The sequence below is a fragment of the Hippocampus zosterae genome, chromosome 1 (genome assembly GCF_025434085.1).
Source record: "Hippocampus zosterae strain Florida chromosome 1, ASM2543408v3, whole genome shotgun sequence".
Lineage (NCBI taxonomy): Eukaryota > Metazoa > Chordata > Actinopteri > Syngnathiformes > Syngnathidae > Hippocampus > Hippocampus zosterae.
The window spans coordinates 23,535,828-23,558,355 of record NC_067451.1 but is presented as its reverse complement, the minus strand read 5'-3'; the positions used below and the strand labels follow the sequence as shown (position 1 = coordinate 23,558,355).

The 22,528-nt window shown below is 43.8% G+C and overlaps 3 protein-coding genes across 5 annotated transcripts; 2 read left to right on the top strand and 1 right to left on the bottom strand.

Annotated features, from left to right (window-relative positions):
* The first annotated feature begins 2,057 nt into the window (after window positions 1-2,057).
* LOC127606440 (zinc finger and BTB domain-containing protein 5-like) lies at window positions 2,058-5,704 on the top strand. The gene has a single exon (XM_052074836.1). The coding sequence runs from the start codon at window positions 3,345-3,347 to the stop codon at window positions 5,112-5,114; it is 1,770 nt and encodes a 589-aa protein (XP_051930796.1). The 5' UTR covers window positions 2,058-3,344; the 3' UTR covers window positions 5,115-5,704.
* On the bottom strand, window positions 5,461-10,510 carry grhpra (glyoxylate reductase/hydroxypyruvate reductase a). The gene is made up of 10 exons (XM_052075837.1): window positions 10,292-10,510; window positions 10,140-10,226; window positions 9,815-9,939; window positions 8,256-8,328; window positions 8,067-8,183; window positions 7,668-7,756; window positions 7,465-7,566; window positions 7,162-7,297; window positions 5,813-5,943; window positions 5,461-5,721 (listed from the first exon to the last, which is right to left on the bottom strand). The coding sequence occupies exons 2-10, from the start codon at window positions 10,223-10,225 to the stop codon at window positions 5,600-5,602; spliced, it is 981 nt and encodes a 326-aa protein (XP_051931797.1). The 5' UTR covers window position 10,226; window positions 10,292-10,510; the 3' UTR covers window positions 5,461-5,599.
* A 29-nt stretch (window positions 10,511-10,539) lies between these two features.
* On the top strand, window positions 10,540-22,276 carry si:ch211-203d1.3 (protein phosphatase Slingshot homolog 3). Of its 3 annotated transcripts, XM_052074765.1 has the most exons (18): window positions 12,021-12,188; window positions 12,495-12,587; window positions 12,716-12,791; window positions 13,322-13,359; window positions 13,451-13,625; window positions 14,358-14,473; window positions 14,559-14,627; window positions 15,296-15,361; window positions 16,685-16,867; window positions 17,020-17,113; window positions 17,192-17,320; window positions 18,302-18,348; window positions 18,432-18,578; window positions 18,779-18,979; window positions 19,607-19,799; window positions 19,966-20,028; window positions 20,116-20,208; window positions 21,258-22,276. In XM_052074765.1, exons 5-18 carry the CDS (start codon window positions 13,587-13,589, stop codon window positions 21,393-21,395), a joined length of 1,578 nt encoding a protein of 525 aa, XP_051930725.1. In that variant the 5' UTR covers window positions 12,021-12,188; window positions 12,495-12,587; window positions 12,716-12,791; window positions 13,322-13,359; window positions 13,451-13,586; the 3' UTR covers window positions 21,396-22,276. The 3 variants fall into 3 exon arrangements, with proteins under 3 accessions (XP_051930706.1, XP_051930715.1, XP_051930725.1); XM_052074746.1 differs by lacking the exons at window positions 12,495-12,587; window positions 12,716-12,791 and adding an exon at window positions 10,540-10,693; XM_052074755.1 differs by lacking the exons at window positions 12,495-12,587; window positions 12,716-12,791 and adding an exon at window positions 10,670-10,813.
* Window positions 22,277-22,528: the final 252 nt, after the last annotated feature.

Below are 22,528 nucleotides of genomic sequence, written 5' to 3'. Positions count from 1 at the left end.
GGATCTGAGTCAGCTCCTCACTCAGGTTCCACTGCTCCGGATCTAAATCTAGGTAGTGTCGTTTGGTGACAGCGGGATCGGAAAGCGCTGCGGTCACAGGCCATCGTTGTCCGAGAAGGCTGGACAGCATGTGATACGTACTATTCCACCGGCTACTTACATCCTGGATCAACATCAGTTGCGGCATTCCCATTTGTTGCTGCTTTTCTTTCAGTTTGGTACAAGCTAATTCACTTCTCTTAAAATGCTCAACTAGGCATCTCGCCGAATCCACACAATTAGCAATGGTTTCCTTATTTCTCAGCGTGCTTTGAATAACTAAATTCAGAGTGTGCCCTGAGCATATCACTGTAGCCCAGCCGTGCCTCTCCTCCAAAATTCCTGCCGCGCCCACTACATTAGCCTTGTTGTCATGGACGACCGCCTTCACCTTTAGCAATGGAATATGAAACTTGGCAACGGTCTCCTCAAGCCAGTCCGCAATGTCAACAGCCATGTGCCTGTCTTCAAGACGCATCGTTGTGAGGTAGAGGGACTTCATCTCCCAATCTTCCCCCAAGAAGTGACAGGTGACCCCGAGATAGGCCTCTGTGGCCACACTTGTCCAGATGTCTGTAGTCAGTACAACACACTCCGTGTCCTGGAGGACATTTTTCAATTTCTCTGTCATTTCCTGGTGCCTCTTCTCCATGATATTTGTGAAATAAGTTATTGATGGTATGATGTACTTGGGGTTGAAAGTTGAAATCATCTTCCTAAATCCCTTGTCCTCCACCATGGATAATGGGCGCATATCAGTGACTAGCATGTCCAAAATGCTCTCTGTCAGCAAGGCAGCTTCTTTAATAGAGCATGACGGAACTGGGCGACCAAATGATGTGCTGGGAGGAGGGGGATAAAATTATTGATATGCATAAGAAATGCTGTGATGTTAAACTAGCCAAGTAAACATCGTACCGGAAATATACATTATTCATCTGCCATTACTTATAAAAAACCAAAGGGGGGGAACTTACCTATTTGACCAACACAAACAATTAGAAATTTAAAGCATTTTTGGCAAGGTTGTCAGGAAACAAGGCAGTGTTATTACAGTGGAACAGAGAACAGACGGAGAGAGGGTTTAACGGTTGTCACCAAAACTACATACCATGGCCACCTCAAAATAGCAAAATGGTTTCCAGTGTCATGACAAGGGAATGAATCTTTTTAGTTTAAAAAACACACACACACACACACACACACACACACACAACAGTTCTGACAGCCACTTTTGATTTAAAACTTTTCTAAGTTCCCGCAAATTTGTTTCTACATCAAGCACGTGGCGGCACATTGGACGACTGGTTAGTCTTGTCCCTCAGAGTGCAGAGTTCATGGGTTCGATTCCAGGCTCACGCCTTCCTGTGTGGAGTTTGTATGTTCTCCCTATGCCTACGTGGCTTTTCTCCGGGTACAATTACTTTCCACATTGAAAAACATGCACGGTGGGCTAATTGTTAATTGATCACTCAAAATTGTCCTTAGGTGTAAATGGTTGCTTGTCTATGTGTGCCCTGTGATCGGCGGTCAACCATTTCGGCTGTACCTCGCCTACTGCCCGAAGACAGTTTGGATAGGCTCCTGCACGCCCGCGACCCTCGAAGGGATAAGCTAATCAGATGTTGGATTGATTTGAGCATAATAGAGTCATAACGAGATCAGGTTGCGGCCGTTACAGAGACGCTACGTGCTAACTTGCGATCGTAAGTGACAGTAAAATAGATAACATGAATGTTTACGTTACCTTGTTGTGTCATCGAAGCTTGTCGAGCTGGAAACGACGACCGGGTGCTTTCGGTTCAAATGCGAAATCATTGTAGACGTGCTGCTGTGGAACGCCAATTCTGCCTGGCAGTGGTCACATTGCACTATGTTGTATTGTTTAAGTCTGAAATGATCCCAAACTTTGGACATTTTCTGTTTTTTACGGACGGTTTCTTGGGTATCAGCCATCGATGCAAATTGATGCCAAGGTTTGTGTCTGCAATAACAGTCCGTGTGGGAAGACATGTTCTCGTGCGATGGTTCCGGCCAACGTTTTTTGCGCTTTCACAGGGTAACCAGTTGGTGGTAATATTGCATTAATATGCCGGTTTTGCCGCAAGTTGGATGGTCAGAGAATGCTTCGTTCGCACACTGTCCGACAAACCATTAATCCTCCGAGGTATTCCTGGATCTCGTTTCGTGCAGCGAGAATAAACAACGATTAATTTCGGATCTATGTCTTGAGAAGCGTCTCGATCGGCTTTCAAGCCCTGCATCTCCCCCACAAAGAGCATCTGCTTGATCCTCGGATGCAGACAATGAACTCCCGCGTCTGACGTGACTGAGAACCAGAGGTCAGAATAGAGTTACTCTGATGCCATTTTAGCACACATTTCAGACATTTTCACCTGCTAGAACGCCAGTAGCATCCCCGTACACGTTAGCATTACAGCATGTACCTGTAACCACGTTTATGCGAGGGATGCATTTACGTGCCAACCGCAAGAGATAAACACATATGTAAGGGCCCCTTTACTCTCCCAACCCACTTAAATTTAATGTATTAAAACGCACTTTAAAAAGTAGCGCCTGTTCTCGCACGCTCACAATTGTCACTTGGTTGGCTTAGTGTAAAAACCGACACCCAAAATAAAAGAGAATCAGACGTTTATACACTAAAACGTTCAACCATAACATAACAGTTTGTCCAAGGAAAGCTTAATGCTTACATAAGGTGAAACTCGACACACGGGCTAACAAACTAACATTGATGTTCTGCCAATAATATACAACCTAACAACTACAAGTTTAAAAACACGGAGCGGGAACACATTCTAAGAGTAGGCAATAAAAGAGAATTTGCCATTGTATATATAAACACCAGATTGTTCGATAAAACCATATAATTTGCTCAAAAAAGTATTCTCGCTTTATGCGAACGATGCAAAATGCCAAAGATGGGCTAATGGAAATTAACACCAACGTTAGGGCAATTACAAATCTTCAAGCAAAAGCTATTTTAACACGTATATACAGGTAGCAGCAACACAAAAACAGAGTATACACCAATAATAATTGGCATATATCAGCTCTGTAGAAACAACTATCATGGTATCTTATATTTTAGCTTCTCTGCCTCTTCCTTATTTTATTGACACTGCATTTCCTTCACTCCATCTCAGTTTTTCTTAGTCTTTTACAGCACATGGTGCTAAATTGAAAGTGTTTAACTTAGACTAGTCTGTACACTGTAAAAACACAAAAACCAGAAAAAAATTTCAATAAAAATCTCCGATATAGGGAGGGAACACTGTAATATGGATTTTCCAGGTCACTTCCAGCACATTTTCCAGCAGCTGAACCTCCAGCGGCTCCGTGCTCAAATGTGTGACTGTATAGTGGAGGTGGGAGGGCACAAATTTCACGCACACCGCGCTATCCTGGCAGCATGCAGTTCCCACTTCAAGGCTCTCAACAGCTCTAGTAACGGTACTGACGATGCTTATGGACAAAGTGTTGATAGAGTTAGAGGTCCCGGTTTGATGGCACTCGACCCGGAGGTGGTGACCCCAGAGGCCTTCTCCACCTTGCTGGATATGATCTACACATCCACTTTGTCGCTCGAGGCCTCCAACGTGATGGATGTGCTGCTGGCCGCCTCGTACCTCCACCTCAACTCCGTGGTCAAGGCCTGTAAGCTCTACCTGGCCAGAAAAAACTTCCCGGCCACGGCGCCTAAAGGTTGGCGCTCAGTGCAGCGGAGGGAGGATCCGTCCTCTCAAACCCAGCTCACATGTGTGGAGCTACTTGACGTGGAGAGCGTAGAGGTGAGCCAGTCGGGGGAAGATTCCTCAGAGCACAAGAGAAAGTCACATGAGGACAGGCTGAATGACAGAAAGAGGACCCGCAGGGTGTCTGGAGATGAAGAAAGTTGTCCAACAGTGACCCGAAGCACAGCCAACAACGAGGAGCAAGGAGAGGAGCTGCTCTCTCCGGACCACTTAAAGATGACAGTAAACATCTGCGAGGACCAATTGGATGAGGTAGAGGAAAAATATGTCTTCTCAATGGCTGACTCGGAGGAGATCCAGGTGCCGAGTCAGTCAGACAGCAGCGCAGGTGGAGAGACTTTTGTCAAAGATGAAGGCGGTCTCAAGGTGGAGACAGTGAAGATTAAAAAAGAAAGCATGACCTCCTCCTCTCCTGATCTTTCGCCATCGACGCCTCTACAGGACTCATCTGAAGTCCATGATGACAAAATAAGAAGCGCAGAAGGACTTGTTAGCTGTTTACAATCCCAGCTTTGCTCAGCTCTTCCTGAAAAAGAGTGCGGTGATCACCACGAGGATGAAGCTGTTGACAGCATTTCTGAACTAGCCCTTTCCTGCTTCTTGAATCCTGGTCAAGACAGCGAAACAGGCGCTCCGGAGGAAGAAGCGAGTCTCGCGAGTCTGACGGCAGCTGCCACCGCAGCCGCTGCTGCCAGCGATGCCGCTGCAGGTGTTGCGGACCAACAGTGTCAAAACTCAAATGCGTCTTCTCTCGTTTTCCCGTTAACTTCAGTCCCTTTGCAACGGATTCTCCCCACTCAGGCTTCTCCTTTTTGCGACACGCTCATTCTGCAGCCTGCGCACAACTCCCTTTCGGGATTCCTCAGCCTGGAGCATTCGAAGGCCTGCAATGGACAAGCAGGATCAAATGGAACGACCTTCCGTCGCATCGCCCCCAAAGCGGTGCCAGTATCCGAGGCGGATCACTCAGCAGCATCCGGATCAGCTGGGCCCGATAAAGCGCCTTTAACAAGAGCTTCTGAGGACGTGTTGTCCAAGTGCAAGAAAGCGGCGGCTGAAGTCAATGTGCTTCTCGTGGAAGGAGACAAGAAGTATGCCTGCAAAATCTGCTCAAAGACATTCACGAATTTGGCGGACTGTAAGAAGCATATCCGCGTCCACACAGGAGAAAAGCCTTATCCTTGTCTCAAGTGTGGGAAACGCTTCAGCCAGTCATCACATCTGTACAAGCACTCGAAAAATTCCACCTGCTTGAACTGGAAGGCCAAGAGTTCATTACAAGACACTCTGCATTGACTGCACAGCAGTTTGGCCCTGCCAAATTCTTGGAAGTTCTTTTGTGGTTAAACGCTCTCACCTTTGCTGCGTTGTAATTCATGCCTCTGAATTTCAATGACAATGAAGTATGAATGAAGTAAGTGCAATGGACACGAGAAGGTTTAAATGCAAACGAAATGGAATTATTTATTCTCAAGAAAATGAACTATTGTACGCTACCAATTGGAATTGAAGTTCACATTCAATGTGGAGAGCGTTGCATCATGGGAATTACTTCATTTAGAAAAAGCCAGATTGCTAATGGATGATTGTTAGAGTAGGACATGTTGAAATGCTTCAAAGAGTGGCAAGTACTGTTCGTGGCGTTGGAACAAAAATGTAATTTTGGAACTAGTGCAATTCAATGTTAATTCACTCTGGTCTCCAATTGATGTTACAAAATGCCTTCACGGTGCCATCTGAACTGCAGCGGCATGATGATGATGGCCGGTCCTTTCTAGGTTCTAGAAGATGAGTTCACTGGGCATTTGTGTGCCCTGTAAACCTCCCAGGAGGTTTTGAGCTGCCAAGGAAGCCATGGCACCTCTTGTGGAGTAGGTGGCGCTGCCGATGTGCGGTAAAACCACTGTGCAAAGCGAGACATGGGGTAAAAAGACAATTTGATCCAAATGGGAATCCGACATAAACAGATCTCATTTTAAAGCTTCTGTACTCACCACAGTTTTTGAGTGTGAGAAGCGGGTGGTTTGTCGGTAGTGGCTCAGGTGTTGTTACATCCAGGCCAGCCGCAGCAATTTCTCCACTGGTCAGAGCCTCATACAGATCCTCCTGGTTCACGACAGCCCCCCTTGAGTATCAAATGTCAACAATTGTGAATCTCTATGACAGTATACAGTACAGCACAAACGACACATCTGCTAAACTATACTCAAGACACAAATTTCAAGATGGAATTTGTTGAATGGTTTCAAATATTTATGAAATGTTCAATAAAAGTTGAATATTCATTGAAATCCTGATGGTATGGATACTTTGACTTTTTTGCTGCTTAAAAAAAAAAGATACATCCCTGCAACCTTTGTTTTCGAGAACGTCAGAGATTACACTTCCCGAAAAATGTTGTTTCAGTAATGTGATCCACAAGGTTAATTTCAAGATCAAATTATTGGTCAAAAGGGCACGTTACTAAAATATGCACCAATCTTCGAAGGGGTTGCAGGTTTTGATTCCTTGTTGAATTTGTACATTTATTTTAAAATGCACAGCATCTCAAGTGGATTCAAATCCGGACTTTTGACTTGGCATTTTGTATTTCCTTGGCTCGTCTCCTTGTGATATTATGAGCGGTTTGATGAACTGAAACCTTTGTGTGCAATAAATATGTAAAGCACACACAAATCAGGAAAGGGGCAAATTGTATTTCGCAGCAATATATATCAAAAAGATAAGGTTTTTTTGTCCGCACATCTAATCAGCCAAATCAACTACAATGTAGCTCTAACAATAAACGACACACTTAGCAAAGTTGTCAGCTATGTTTCGTTTACTTTTAATTGGAATGATTGAGTTTCAAGTGGGATTCTGGATGTTGTATAGTAATACTCGGCATGTAAATTATCATCACAAAAGTTCTGGCTTATATTATTTTGACAGTGTGTTCTTAACATACCTGCTGCAGTTGGTCCTACTTTTAAAATTAGCCTTGCAAAAAACAAACAAACCAAAAAAAAGCCACAATAAGCCAAAAAAGAAAAAGTTGATTCATTACGTGAAAATCCTTTCAAATTTACTGAACTTGCTCACGTGAGGCACACAATATGATCGACAACGGCACTCTGTCCTTTTCCAAAATGGGTTGCAATGAGAAACAAAAGAAAAGAAAAAAATGAAAGATCCCCAGGACAGCAGCTCAAACTCTGAAATCAGAGTTTAGAGGTATTTTTGCAGCCAGGATTATGTTTTTCTAAATCAAATTACAATTTATAGAACCTCAGATGCATTTGACTAGAGATTTCACTGTAGATGCTCAAAAACTGTCCATACTTGTTATTTCGTTGGACGCTACCTGCTTGTGTTGATGAAGACAGCAGTGTTTTTCATCTTGCTGAAAAAGGCCTTGTCACACATTCCCTGGGTCTCTGGCGTCAGTGAGCACGCAACGGCAATAAAGTCACTCTCAGTCAAAAGTGTATCCAGAGGAACTGAGACAAATAAGCAAAAGGACAAAAGCAGCGACTTAGTTTATGTCCCACACAGCCACATCATTTTTTTTGTGTGTGTGTGTAAACTGCGCGCACAAACAACCAGTACGGAACCGCATACTCTGCCCTCAAACCTTTTCGTGTTTAGGCTGTATTTGTTTTCTAACCAAATTCTCCATTGAGCTGAGCAGCGTCAGCTTTGGCTGTTCTCCCAGAGTAGAGAAGCCGTTTCACTCCAAATGGCATGAGGCGCCGGGCAATCGCCATTCCTGAGCACAAATAATCATGTAACCTACAGGTCATCGTCCAAACTAAATGATAGTCGTCGTTCAAACGTAGATGTTGAGTAATGGAAGAAAGGAAGCCTCACCGATGCGTCCCAGTCCAATGACTCCCACCGTGCTACCCAAAAGACCGTATCCACACATCCAGAGTGTTCTCCCGGACCTCCAGCCACCACTGTGAGACATCGTTTGGTGAGTGAGCGACATTAAGGCTATTACGTCTGCTCCAACATAAACACGATGTGTTAGGGTTCTTTTTTTTCATTGTTATCAAAACAGGTACTGTGTAGTTGATAAATGTCTTTTTACTTTTGAACTCTAGACCTTTTTTTTTACTTGTGCTTAAGCAGTTAAATCAATGTTTCTGCTTTAACCATCTTTTGTCTTTTTTTTAACAAGTATTTGCACTTCTACTTTACATTGTCTGATTACTTTTGACACGACTGCAAAACTCTAAAGTGAATGTGTAACTTCGTAGGACAGACTTTTTGACTTCTTCCATCGCTTCAGGTAATCTGCGAGCTGTGGCCAAGAGAAGGGCAACAGTCAGCTCAGCTGTAGCGTCAGTGAGGACGTCGGGAGTGTAGCCGACACGTATGCCACTGTTGAAAACAAGTAAAATACAATCTTAGAAAGTGTCCTCTTGTATGATTGTTTTGTCTATCGTTTCTGACCGTTTCTTTATTTCATCAAGAGCCAGGTGGTCGTATCCCACGGAAAAGGTGCTGATTACTTTCAGGTTGGGTCCTGTGATTCAGAACATCATAAGTGGCTTGGTATTTCAAACATACACGGTTGGGTCCTGTGATTTGGAACATAACGAGTAGCTTGTTATTTCAAACATACAGGGTGCCCCAAAAGTCACGATACAATTCCTCTTTCATTGAATGTTTTGTGCCGAAAGATGAGAGTCCATCAGCACTTAACAGCCAAGGCTTTGCAGCTTTTACAAGCCCATGGCTCTCCAATTGACGCCTCAAAGGCCAAGCTCTCACATGCTGATGGTTTCACATCTGTCCGAATGATATCTGCAACGAAATAGAAAGAAGCAAGTGGATAGTGACGTTTGAGACATCCTGCATCTTTTGAGACACCAGTCCTGGAGCATTTCTGACAAATACTGAGCCTTATTTATTCATCATCAGATGATTACCTCAATGATTAAATTGGGAAAGTGAGGGGTATTATTAAGAGTATGCAAGGTTTTACAACCAATTTCCATGAAATTTCATGGAGGGGTTGAAGGAAGGTCAGGATCTTAGAACTCATTTTCACTTTTTGATGTTCAACTGTATTACACAAAGGAGGGGCAGTGACAGTGTGCTTGAGAATAGTCTCATTTATCCAAGTCAAGTCAAGTCAAGTCAACAGTATTTATAGAGCACTTTCAAACAGCCATCGCTGCATACAAAGTGCTGTACATGGAGCGATTTAACAAATACAATAAACAGTAAGACGAATCAGTAATAAGTAATAAGTAATAAGGCGGTAGAAAGCACCAAGCAGTAAAACCAATAGCAAATCTAAGTCATGCTGAGTCAAACGCCAAAGAATACAAGTGAGTTTTGAGGAGGGCTTTAAAGATGGGCAGCGAGGAGGCTTGCCGAATGTTCAGTGGGAGGTCATTCCAGAGAGATGGACCAGCAACAGAAAAGGCTCGATCCCCTCTGAGCCTCAGTTTAGTTCTTGGTACGTCTAGCAAAGACTGGTCCACAGACCTGAGGCGCCGGGCAGGGGTGTAGGGGCGTATGAGCTCAGAGAGGTAAGGTGGCGCGAGATTATTCAGAGATTTGAAAACAAAGAGGAGGATCTTAAAAATAATTCTAAAATGAATGGGGAGCCAGTGAAGGGATGCCAAAGTAGGAGTTATATGCTCCCTCTTACGAGCAGATCATTCCATTCTTAGGGCACTGAATCAATCACAACTGGTTCAGGTTGTCTTAGAAGAAGTTTGGCATCTGATCTGTGACAACTTCATCAGTTCATGCAACAAGGTTTGGGTAGGACTAGACCAGCCTGTGTTGGTGTGGAAAGCCCAACTATTGTTGGAGGCATGCCCTCAAATTCCAAGACAACTACAACACCCGTGTTGCGGTCGATTCAATGTTGTGGGAGTGACAGTATGGCATTTCCCTTAATATTTTTTTCAGAATCTTCCAGGACTGACAATTTGGCTGAGCAAAACATTGGTCCAATGCAGTGAGTGGGGTAACTTCGTTCAAAATAAAAGTACCTGCAGCATCTAGAACCTCAGCATTGATTTTTTCTGTCAGTAGACACAGGAGACCGTGGGACCCCTGCACAGCTTTGAGTAGTTCTGCTCGTGACACGTCCGAGTCCCACTGACACAACTCGCACCTGTTTCCATATGAACCCAAGATAAAAACATAAGTTTACTCAAACTGCAATTTGGGCCAGTCACGCAGATTGTTTCGTGCACGTCATCGGAAGTGTAACTAATTGCCAAATTACAGTGAATTGTTTGAAACTAAAAGGGTAGTTACATGCAATCATACCATATTGTATATAAGTAAGTAAGCCATTAAAATGATGCCTACACTCCAGACCCTGACAGAATCTTCATCCCCTCAGGTGGGAGCTGGCTGGACACCATCACCTTCATAAGTTTCTTTGCTGCTTTCATCCTGCTCAAACATAAATTTGAATTAAGTCACTCATTAAGTACAACTTCGGCTGATTACTTATTAACCTTGAACGACGGATCTTCCTGACAGGCACAAACACTGCATACACGGCGCCCGGAAGTAATAACCGCCCTTTCGTAAAATCTTGAAAGTGATTTGTTCCAACAGGTTAGATTAAATTCCGATTCAATATACGAAGGGTTGTGTTCATATATACTATTTGTCGTATTACTCGTATTTAATCATTTGGTAATTTGCTAGATGATGACAGTACAATAGCATGAAATACTAAGGCGAATTTTGTGTAACCCTGTGGTATTCACGAACGTAATGTGCGTAGAGTCATACGCACGTTTTGTTGCACACGACTGGAGTCGCGAAAACAACTACGATAAGCGTCCTACTCCCGCTCCGCCTCGAGGTTGACACTTTTGTACAAATAGGTCCTGGGACTCCGTCTTGTAAACGTAAGATCTTTGCCTTTTTTCCCTCACGTTTTTCTTCGTTTTTTTTTAGTTGACACAGCTGCGCATTTGACACACGAGCTACAACGGGCTAATGAGCTTCAACAGGCTTACATAAACAAGGTTTGCAGTGTTTGGAAATAGCCAATCAGTCGGGAACAAACAGATCTAAACGTGATTTTTCATGCTTATGATGTCTGGTTGTATTTTTTTCCTAGAAACTCTTGGTTCTTTTTTAAGCGCATATTAAGGGTATTAATATGTCCTTAAAATACGTGTGTAGTGTTTATTACTACGGATCAATTGTATAATATCGAAAACAATTTTTAAGATCAACCCTGCACATATTCGTTTTTGATTATTTGATGTGAAGTTACTGATAGGGATGTCTAACGTATTAAAACAGGCATATCTGTTTCCTTGTATAGTTTTTATTGCCGTTTTTGCTAAACCATTGCACAGCAACGATTAATTGACAACTAATCAATTGTCAAACATAAGGATGTTTCGATCACATTTTTTGCATCCAAGTCTGAGTCCACGTAACTTGATTTGCCGATACTGACCCCCTATCCAATACCTCTGCAATGCAATGCAATGCAGAAGAAAAAGAAGACGACATCTAAATTGTCTGTATTCCCTTGTTTTATTTTTTAATGGCTGTAAATCAGCAGTAGTTCAACTCAAGTAAAGAACTGAAATATGTTATTCGTGACCTTAGAAATGAAGAACATTGAAAAATCCATCACGTAATCGGCCCTGATTTCCTATCATGTTCATCGGATCGAGACAACAAAGTAGTGGAAAAGTGTTTTGCTAATCTGCTTGATAAATCTTCTGAATTTCATTTTCCAGGGGAGTCATTTTGTTGAATATTTATCAGGCGTTAATTCCTTGTGTCAATCGTTGAATTCTTTAAGACAGTCCGTTTTTCCTGTTTTTGTTCATCCTCTACCTCTCGGAGTCTTGTGTAAAATGTCATCTTCTCCAATATATATATTTCCTCTACATTAGCCATCTATTAATCCTGGTTTGGTGGGTCTACCTTACACAGATTCTATCGTCAAGCTTTCATTAATACCTTAAGCATCATTATTATGTATTAGTCCTTCTTTTAAGGTTAAAATCAAGCACTTATGTCAGTTGCACTTGTTTTTTTATAATATCCACAATTTCTCAATCGTACATCCTGTGCAATAAAATATGATAATATCATGAATGCATATTTATCCCATTGTCCAAAACACGATGAAAGAGAAACTTTCATTATTTAGGATCTCCCGATTTATTCTCATTTAATGGATGTAGTCACACGTTTGTCTTTCCACAGGAGAGATTGTACGAGTGTCTGTGCCTGCACGCCTTTGGCTCGGGAAACCTGCCGAACTTGTCTGAGCTTGCCAACAGCAGCCCGGCAACACGTTGAGTGGAGTGACACCTGCACCGTACAATGGCTCTGTTGACTCTGCACAGGATCCCCTCCATCAGCGCTGCCCCCGTGAGTCATGCCCATGCTTCGCAGCAGTCGGTCAAGCGAGTCATTTTGTGTCATGCCTTTAGATGAAGCTCCGCTTTACCAGTAGAGAAAGATGCATTGGGAATATCAACATCAGTCTGCCCCAGGACAACGGAACACCATATCAGTGCACTGACAATGTTTTGTTTTCATCGGATTACATCGGTTTAGGGAGCAAACATTCCACAGATATTTTGCAACTTCATCAAAGCTTAATCATATTCTTTAGAGCAGAGATGGTGCAATCGTCTGACTTCCTGTCTGTCTAAACGCTCGCTGTGTCATCAGCTTTTGCCTCATGAGCATCTCGTCTTCCTGCGTTCATCCAGCTTTAAACAAATACAATTCCTCTTCACAGCCAGAGGCGATTTGTGTCATCAAGTAAGCCGGAGTCCAGGTGTCATTTCTGCATATTTGATCATAGATGCTCATCATGGTGCTATCTTAACTTGTCTTCTTTTTACCTTTTCCTTCTTCTCTTCCAATTACCCATCGTTTTTTTCCCATAGCTCCTGCCCAGTGCTCCACTTAATTTTTGTTTTTATTTTGCTTCTTGACTGTCTGGACTTATCAGTTGTGTAAAAGGTAATGTCGCTGTGTCATATTTCCTTTTTCCTGAATGCCCTTTAATACGTTTAGTTAGAAATGGCTCTCTTTTTTCTGCCATTCCATTCAGCTAGCAGGCTTTTTATCCATTCCAAACACTCTATGTATACACCTCTCGCCTTGCTTATTTGTCACCATCTCTGTCTGTCTCTTTCTGTCTCTTCACTTCAGACTTCCACTGCACCTTATCAGTATTGTACCACATTTCACTCTCAAAATGACAGAACAGTCCCCCTGCCCCCACCTAAGCTATTCATTTACCAAATTTGGACCCAGTCTTCAAGTCTGTTAAAATGCCATTTGAAAGGACTTTGCATTGGAAAAGACCACCTGAGAGTGACATGGCGTTCTTTTTTTTTCTCTCCCCAATTTAGAGCAAACATGCCCCATTATAGAGTATTTCCGAATAAAGCGAGCCTTGCTACAATGATGTCAAAATATCACGCTGGCTTTTTAATCTTGTGCCCCTTCTTTAAGTGTTCTTCTCATAATTTATTTGATCATTTAAGGATGAAACCACCCAAAGAAGAGGACGATTTCAGAAAAGGTACGTTGATACCACATCAGATTGTTTCCATTACACAAACTTCAGCCTTTGTGAGCCTCCAGAATACATCATAAGTCTTGTTGGTCATCAGGGAGAGCTTTGCCCTCGTGAAGGGAGCGGTGCTCCTGCTGGAAGAGGCCCAGAGAGAGGAGCCTCACGAGGAGACTTTGCTTCCCCCAAAACAAGAAGATTGCGCTTCAGACAAGTGTCACAGACACATTCACGCCATGGTTGAGCTGCTTCGACCTGAAGATAGTATCAAGCTGGTGAGGGCCCATATTTACACATGTATTGATCCAGTACCCCCCCCCCCCTCCCCGTCTATCTCATGAGAAATGTGTTGTATGCGTTGTTTTACAATGAATCTCCTGATGGCTCGAGGGATAGCCTGAAGTTGCTTCTGCACACGTGCAATCACATGAGCTTGAAAGCCGCCATGGATGAAAACCGCTACGCGACTTTTGAATCCCGTCCTCGCAAATATAACAATGTTCATCACTTGTCATTGACACTGACATCGAGGCATCTGTTTAATTCGGTGTTTGTTACCTTGGTGTAAGTCTGTACTGCCTCAAGACGATAATTGTTTTCGATAATTGGTTGATGCTAATGCGCCGATTCTCTTCTACTGGATCTACCAATTGTCTGATCGTGTCAGTCCAAATAGCATTGTTATCGCTTTAGAGGTGCAGCGTTTGATGCCTTTCTCGCATTGGATCTGATTAAATCTGAAATCGAGGTCATGGTTGTTGTTCATATGAAAGAGAAATACGAAGAGGATAAAAGCACACGGATGTGTAAATATGATCTCGTGTCAAGCTACATTCCATGGCCACACTCCAATGTGACCATAAATTGCTTGGTTTTCCTTGACTATGCAGTCACAGAGTGCTACGGGATTTGTTCTAACTGTGTGTGAAATCAGACTAGGGTTTATTAGGAGATTGATTTAGATGCAACAAACTGCGCCACTTTATCTTCGTCCTTGATCTGTGCAGGCCGTGCAGCTGGAGTCCGTCAGTTCGGTTCGAATCAGGTATCTCATCATTGTCTCGACTCTCGCTAACAAAGACGAGACCATCCTGCTTGGCATGGATTTCCCCAAACAGGACAGGTGTGTGCGGCCAACAGTGAGAGAAAGTTGAGAGACATTCGCAAATTGCTTCATCACCGCATTTTGGCCATCGGCTTGTTTTCAGTGATGAGTGCACCATTGGCTTGGTTCTGCCCGTCTGGAGCGACACGCAAGTGTATTTGGACGGAGACGGGTACGTGCGGGCCTCTTGCTATAATTGAGGGTTTTAGAAGGATGGGTGGTTTTAAATTGTAATCATTTTGATGATGGGCCAACATACACATTGCCAACATGAAACAAATATACCAAACTCACACAATACTGTCAACAAGAACACATACCAAGTGAAAATACAACTCCCTTGAGGGAGTATCAGTCGACTGGATAAGGGATTAACTGAAAATGGCATAAATATGCAGCACAGACGTGGAGCCGACCACTGAGTTTCTGGCCAGAGAAGATATGAACGAGGACCGTTGCTATTTATGGAGCTGAATCATTTCCCATGAATTGTAACTGCTCCTATCGCTTACTCGAGCTCTTCCGTAAGCCTCGCGGTCCTGTGTTCTGTCACGTGAGGTGTCGCACAGGACGTTTTACCACACATCTGCTGGTCTGCTGAGAGCAGACTCGACTCTCATCATGTTGTCTTGCGCAACCCAACTGTGCCAATTAGCGATTTGACACGTTCCTCTCCGCACACTGTGTTCACTCCTAACGCTTCTAAGCAGTCATCGACGCCAAATAGGTTCACAGCCTCTTGATTGTATTTTGTCAATGTCGCTTCCCTTTTCCCCGGTAGTCGCACTCAATCTTTCTTTGCCTTGATCATCTTTCTTTCTTTCTCCTCCCACTTCACAGCGGTTTCAGTGTCACATCAGCAGAAGAAACAAGAATTTTTAAACCGGTTTCCATGCAGACCATGTGGTGAGTCCGAATGTCAACACAAAACACACAACTGAGCGCTTCCCGTCAATCCGTAGGCTGCGTTTACACCGCATGTCCGTCCATTCTATTCCGACCGGTTATGCTGTTCAGTCGCAGGTAAGAGGGGGAGCTATTCCCGCTGACTTTTGACGAGAGGCAATGCACACCCTGGACCGGTTGTCGGTCGATCTCAGGGGAGCCTACAAAACAGTCATTCACACTCACATTTAGACTTCAGTGAACAGACCTGCTTTTGAAATTTGGAAGAGGGCCTGCCTGCACAAACGCAATGTAGTGTTGACAGTCTACACTTGATCTATTTATATGTTCCCTTCACTGACCGATATCTGACATCACTGCGCTTACGTTTGTTCAACGCCAGAAGTTGCGCACGCTGTCAAATTACAGTTGAACAACGACACGCCATTGATAGAAACCGTAAGTAAAAACATCCCATGGCAACATTACAGTTGATTTTTGTTTTTTAACTTTGCGTATCGCCGCGTTCGGCCTGCACTCAGGAAGAGCCCTTCCCCCGTAGATGTAAAAGTAAGATTACCTCTACGTTGCTCCACCCCGCAGCCGGCAGCCATTTTACTCTCCGTTTTATAGTCCCGGTACATTCATTTCTGAGCGGCCACTTGCATTTTACTAGTCGTGATTCTCATCTTTTTGGCTCAGAACACAACCACAACGGATTTGAAATGAGACAGAAAAAGACGTACTTTATCTGCAGACTTTCAGATTTAATTTGAGGATACATCCAAATCAGGTGAAAGAATTGTGGGAATTACAACAAAAGTTCCAGGTGACTCGATTTATTTTTATTTTTTTTAATTTCCCGTCATCCAGCAGCAAAACTGATGGACTTTCTGTCAGTACTGATGGAATGCCAACCTCTGGTAAACATTAGTTAATTTTTACTCTAGGCTGAAAACATTTGGCTTTGACATCAGAAGATGATTAGTAGAATAAACATTTCAGGTTTTTTTTTCTCCCCAAGTATTTACAGGATATGTGGACAACTTTGGGTTGTTTTGCATAAAAGGTGCCATCTTTTACTGTAAATTGGGTATTCAATCCACGTGGAATGATTTTGAAATAAAAGCTGAAATGTTGATCTCTTGTCTCTTTCAGTATTTAGTGTAAAACAAAAACAAAGAAGTTGACTTGACTGTTCCAGTACTTTGGGGGAGGAAAGTGTTTGTTCAAGGCATAATTCAGATCTGATGAAATCCAAATTACTTGCACACCTAAACTGGACCCCCTGAGAGCCTTACAGCCATGAAAGAGATCCTCTTTTTTTTCCCTCCCTACATCAAGGTCAGTACTGCAGTCTTTGCACGGCTGTTGCGAGCGGGCCGTCAAAGGCGCCGTGATCCCGGGCTGCGGCCTGGAGTGGGCCCAGCACTACCACCAGCACGTAGAGTCGGACCGCTTATGCCTCAACGAGTGGGAGGCCATGAATGACTTGGAGTCGGTCAGGAAGGACAGCGACGGTCAGAAGTAACGATGGCGGAATTACTCCTGGAAGAGGAAGAAATTCAGTCTTACATTCTGTTGAGAATTGACATGCATCCAACCCAAAAATTTGCGTATGCTCAATCTGGATCGGACGAAATGCCTCAACTAAGGGACTCTTTGTGTTTCATGTCCAGTAGTGCAGACCGAACCTCTAAAGAGAGGCTGATCAAGGAGCACCTGAGAGACATCATGAGGACAGAAGACCTGGATAACCTCACGTCCAAAATGGTAGGAGTTGAAAGGGGCAGAAGGAGAAAAGGAAGAATACTGAGAGTGGTCTTAATAGGGTTTCCCCCTTCGCTGTAGGTCCACACGGCCCTGAAGACGCGAATCGGCTTCGACATGAGGCCGTTCAAGGAGTACATTGACAATGAGATTCTGGTTACCATGGCTCAGATGGACAAACCATCAAAGATTTTTGACTACCTTTACCTGGTGAGTCAGTGCTTTTATTTTGAAACGGTACCAAGACGCCTTCGTTTTCTTTTGCTGAGTTAAAAGATATCAAGGTGCTATTCCTCCAAAGCATTAGCCGGGTTTAGAATGGAGACTTTTTTGGGTCAATGAAGATCTCTGGTCGTGCATTTAGATTTGACGTGATCTTTTCCGATCTGCTGTTTTCATCCGTGTTACAGCCAGGCGACGACCCAAATGGCACGTGATTTATCAAGATGATGGTGGTATTTTTCACACTTTTATTCAAGCAAAATCTTGATGGAAAAGCGAGTCACCAGTACTTTAAAACAAGTTCTCACGTCACAGACAAACGCTGACATTTTAAAGCGTGTACATGGTGACGTCACTACGCATCAACACCAAGACAGGGCATGAGCACTGTTCGGCACTTTTGTAAGAATTGATCGGGTGTACAGGGATGTCGGGCGTCGGGGGCTTTGACTTTGCTTGTCTGAGCCAGCCAAAGTGTGATTGTTTGCGTCTCTCGCCTTGATGACGAAGGCAGCGTGGGCTGCCAGAATTCATGTGAATTGCACGACAAATGACCATTGACACATCATGTGCGTTGCGGTCATGTGCTTCACTTGTTCTGAGAGAAACGAAGCAACGAGGCTCCTTCCCCTCATCGGGCTATGAGCGGAAATTGTGAGGTGATGAGTGGACGACACGGATGCTGAACAATGCCGCGTCTACTCGGAAAGGAGCTTCGGTGGAGAGCCATGTTTGTGTGTGACAATACAATACACAGCATGTGACTGAAAAGCCTTGCATTTCAGTCTTTTTTTTGGGGGGGGGGGTATTTGAGATGAGACTTTTGGAAGGTAAACTATTCTTCCTTGGGATCAGTAAAAGTGGGGAAGCACTGCTCTCTAGAGGAAATCTGAATTGGAAGCAATACATACAGCACGTACAAATGATCACAATGAGACTGACATTTTTTTTTTGTTTCTCTGCTTTCAGGGCTCCGAATGGAACGCGGCCAACTTTGAGGAGCTGCAGAAAAACAAGTCAGTTCTTTTTCTTTGAAACGCCGTATTCCGCCGTCTCCTCCAGTTGGGTTCTCGCCACCGAGCGTGCAGTCTTTTTGCAGCGTGGGCTACATTCTGAATGTGACGAGGGAGATCGATAACTTCTTCCCAGAGTCCTTCACCTACATGAATATCAGAGTGTATGACGTGGAGGCCACCGACCTACTCCCCCACTGGACCGACACGTACAACTTTATCAACACTGCAAGGTAGTCCGCTGCACGCGATAACACAAACTCTGCTTTGTGAAGCGACACTGTTTCGTTGACCAACAAATGACTTTTGAGCATTGGAACAAGAAGGCAACAAACAGTATGTAGAAGAATACACGTCAAAAAAGGAAAAGGTCGACAATCCCCCGTCTACAATTTTCAAGTGGCCCACTTATTTGTTGACCCGTGCGCCGCAGGAAGAGCGGACAGGCGGTGTTGGTGCACTGCAAGATGGGCGTGTCTCGTTCCTCGTCCACCGTGATCGCCTACGCCATGAAGCAGCAGCGCTGGTCGCTGGACGTGGCCCTGGCCTACGTGAGGGATCGCCGCTCCATCGTTAAACCCAACGACGGCTTCATGAGGCAGCTGCAGACCTACAATGGTATCCTCAACGCCAGGTCAGAAATGTCACCTATTGTAGGGCAGGGTGTCCACAATGTCTCTTTACGGTGTAAAAGAAACAGATTACAAGAGCAACAGATGACATTTACTGTCAGTGTTTGAGTGTTTTTTGCACAACTTGCTGTTCCCTTACAAAGAGCTAAATTGCAAAATTGACAACAGTTTTTTTTTTTGGTTTCGTTTTGTTCCCACCCCACCACCCCATTTCCGAGGATGTTCCACAGTCTCTCTTTGTATCACCATTGTAAGCTGATGATGACATTCTGTGACACTTTAAGCTCACTGGCCACTTCCCTCTGAGAACATCCTGTTTGTAGTTAGTTTTGCAACGTTGAGTTGAGGTGCTGTTGACAAAATTGTGAGGAGACATCTTGGTCTCACTGAGTCAAAATGTCAACAATACGATCAAAAGGACTGTTTCACACAGACACAGGAAAGCCGGAAGAGTCATGGAAAAAAGCATATCAATTTCTCATTTTGTCGTCATTCACACAGCTGAATTTTGTATGCATTTGCTTTCACAAAGAATTTGCAAATTGTAAATAGGCTATTTGGACACCCTGTCCAATTTTGTGTAATAAAGGCTTCAAACGCTGTTCAAATCTTGTTGCTCTTCCCTCCAGCCAGCAGCGTCACAGTTTACTGTGGAGGCGAAAATCCAAAGACCAAAGGCAGAAGTCTGAGCTCAAAGACAACAGAGAGGAGTCAGGTGATGAGGAAGAGGAGGGAGGAGATGAGGAAGAAGAGGATGAAGGCCTTGACGAGGGTGACGACATCACAGAGAGCAGTGACGAAAATGAGGAGTCTGCGGAAGAGGTAAGGGATGACAGTGGCACTTACGATATGCCCTCTTGGCAGTTCACTTCATTTCAAATTGAGACATTAATTTGATATACGGTATGTGTTCTGCTCTGTGGGCTATTCGTTGGTCCGTTTGTCTCATGTGGTTTGCATCCATGTCCCTTCTCCTGCATCTTCTCAGGTGTTTAAACAGCCCGATTCCAACCAGGAAGCTGGGCAGATGGCGCCGCCTGTCGTCATCACTGTAAACTCACTCACTCGCGACATGCCGCTGCAGCTCACGCACTTATTAAAGCATCACTCGGTGGATTTTTCCCTGTCTCCTCCCAAGGCTCCCAGTGTCAGTCGCAGCGGTAGGATGAACCTCTTTTCCCTCATGCAGTCCATTAGTGAACTCGATGATGTGGATAAAGGATGCGGTCAGGTAAATGGCTTTGTCGAGCTGGTTTGCGTCATGTTCACGTAACATCGGGCTGCTGTGCAAATGCGCCTCGGGAAGTTTCGTTTTAGTTCATGCACACAACGGGAAACCTCGCACCTTCTTTAAACGAAACAAGAGTTGTGTATTTATAGACAAAAGGAAGACTGGAAAGACACTCCGTACAGCGTAGACCCCCCCATCAAGGGTTGACAATCCTAATTTGAAATTGAATGATGTACACCGGCACTTGTCGACATGCTACATGTGGCTGAATTTTGTCATTTGGACCCAAACATTAGTCATTGTTGATGGAGACAAACATTGAACTTTTTTTTTTGTTTTTAAATAAAAGTAATTTGCACCCTTTTGATACATATTTGTATCTTGAGAAAAAAATCTCTAATGTGCAATTACCGAACGTTCTTCAGTTCAATTTTCGAATTAGTATCGTCCTTGAATGACTCTGTCAAGTCAACAAGTCAAGTCAAGAGTATTTATAGAGCACTTTCAAACAGCCATCGCTGCATACAAAGTGCTGTACATGGAGCGATTTAACATGCACAATAAACAGTAAGACAAATCGGTAATAAAGGCGGTAGAAAGCACCAAACAGTAAAATCAAGAACAAATCTAAGTCATGCTGAGTCGAACGCCAAAGAATACAAGTGAGTTTTGAGGAGGGCTTTGAAAATGGGCAGCGAGGCTTGCCGAATGTTCTCTGCTCTGTGGGTTCTTCATTACCCCACCGTTGCCTCCTGTACCCAAATTTCGCAGAAATTGATGCGGTGTTGTTGACCCCCCCCCCCCCCCTCCAAGGGTATTTCTTGCTGACTGCCAAACAACCAAACTATCGTGGCACTTGGTGGAGTAGAGCCCATACCCAAAGCTTAATAGTTACATTAATTCTTGAGTTATTCTACCAACACGTTTGAACGATGACTGAAAATACTCGATAGATCGATAGTATAACATTCCGCAGCTCCTCCTAACCTGTGATATGCACACAAATGTCACATGACTCCTCATACAGTCTCCATCCTTCCTTGTCAAAGCTGCCTGCCAGTCCGCGACGATCTCCGCATCAACGGAGGCGGAGCCGCCGCCGAAAGGGTTTGATTCACCAGAGTGCCTGTGTGGATTTCTCGCCCGAACCACGCAGTCTACCGGACGCGGCCCACGACAAACCTTGAAGCAATCAGAGGAAAGAAAAGAACTTTTTTTTTTTAGAACCCGAAGGAACAGGACTTCTTATTCCATATCCATGTTGTGCCATTGAACCAATGTTTCACTGCTGATGCAAAGTTGTTGTACTGCTGCAGCGTTTGAGCGACTGGCTCAGGCTCGTCTGTTTAGTCCAGCGTCCTGTGTTTCAACATTTCAACACTCCAGATGTCAACTATGCAACTTTTTTTTTACACGCTGCCAATTGAGAAAAAGAGTCACATGACCCCCCAATTCTCACTGAAGGTTTTGCTAGTTTCTAAGCTGTATATTCTGGACCGAGTTGGGGCCAGTTGTATGCTGCGCACCTCATTATCAGTAAGTCTGTATTCCAATGTGCCAACGAACATGTCAAATTGATTATTTTTTATCGCTATTTCAAACCGATGTTATATGTATTTTATGTTGTTATAGCTGTACGAGTGCCTTCTAGCGGTGAATGACGATATTGTGTTTATTGACCACTGTATGTTTCTACTGTCGTCACATGCTTGGATTGTACCATCCCGGGTTTCACGGATAATTAACTGCTGATGTTTTGTACCAACCGGTGGGAATTTTTCATTCAGGTGTGTAATCTGGTGTATTTATGTTTTGCTTTCTTATTCCATATCCTGTGTGTGGGATTTCCGGATGCTGATTGGATTGTTTTTCCGTCACTCACAGCTCATCCTTGTAAAATGCACGCACGTTATTATTCAACACGTCAGACAGCCTCAGCCAACTTTAAGCTGCATTATGTTGAATACTGTTTTATAAGCACCGTTCACTTCTTCTGCTGTGTTTCACTCCACTGTATGCAGCTCACATGTGTTTATAAGCACAGAAAAATCAAAACCAACCAACAATTGTTTGTTTCCATTCATTCATTGGGGCAGCACGGGCACTCAGTTCCAAGGTTCGAAGCTCGGTTCTGGTATTCCTAAGTGGAATGTGGATGTTTCCAATGTGTTTGTGTTGAGCTTTCTTCCACATCATGTAAGGTGATGTCAAGCCCAAAGAACATGGTCCAACAATGCATCTGTTCATCATCAGTAATTAATCATAATCAAAAGCAAGAGTAATTGTGTAATATTAATAGGGTCCCCACACACATCACATG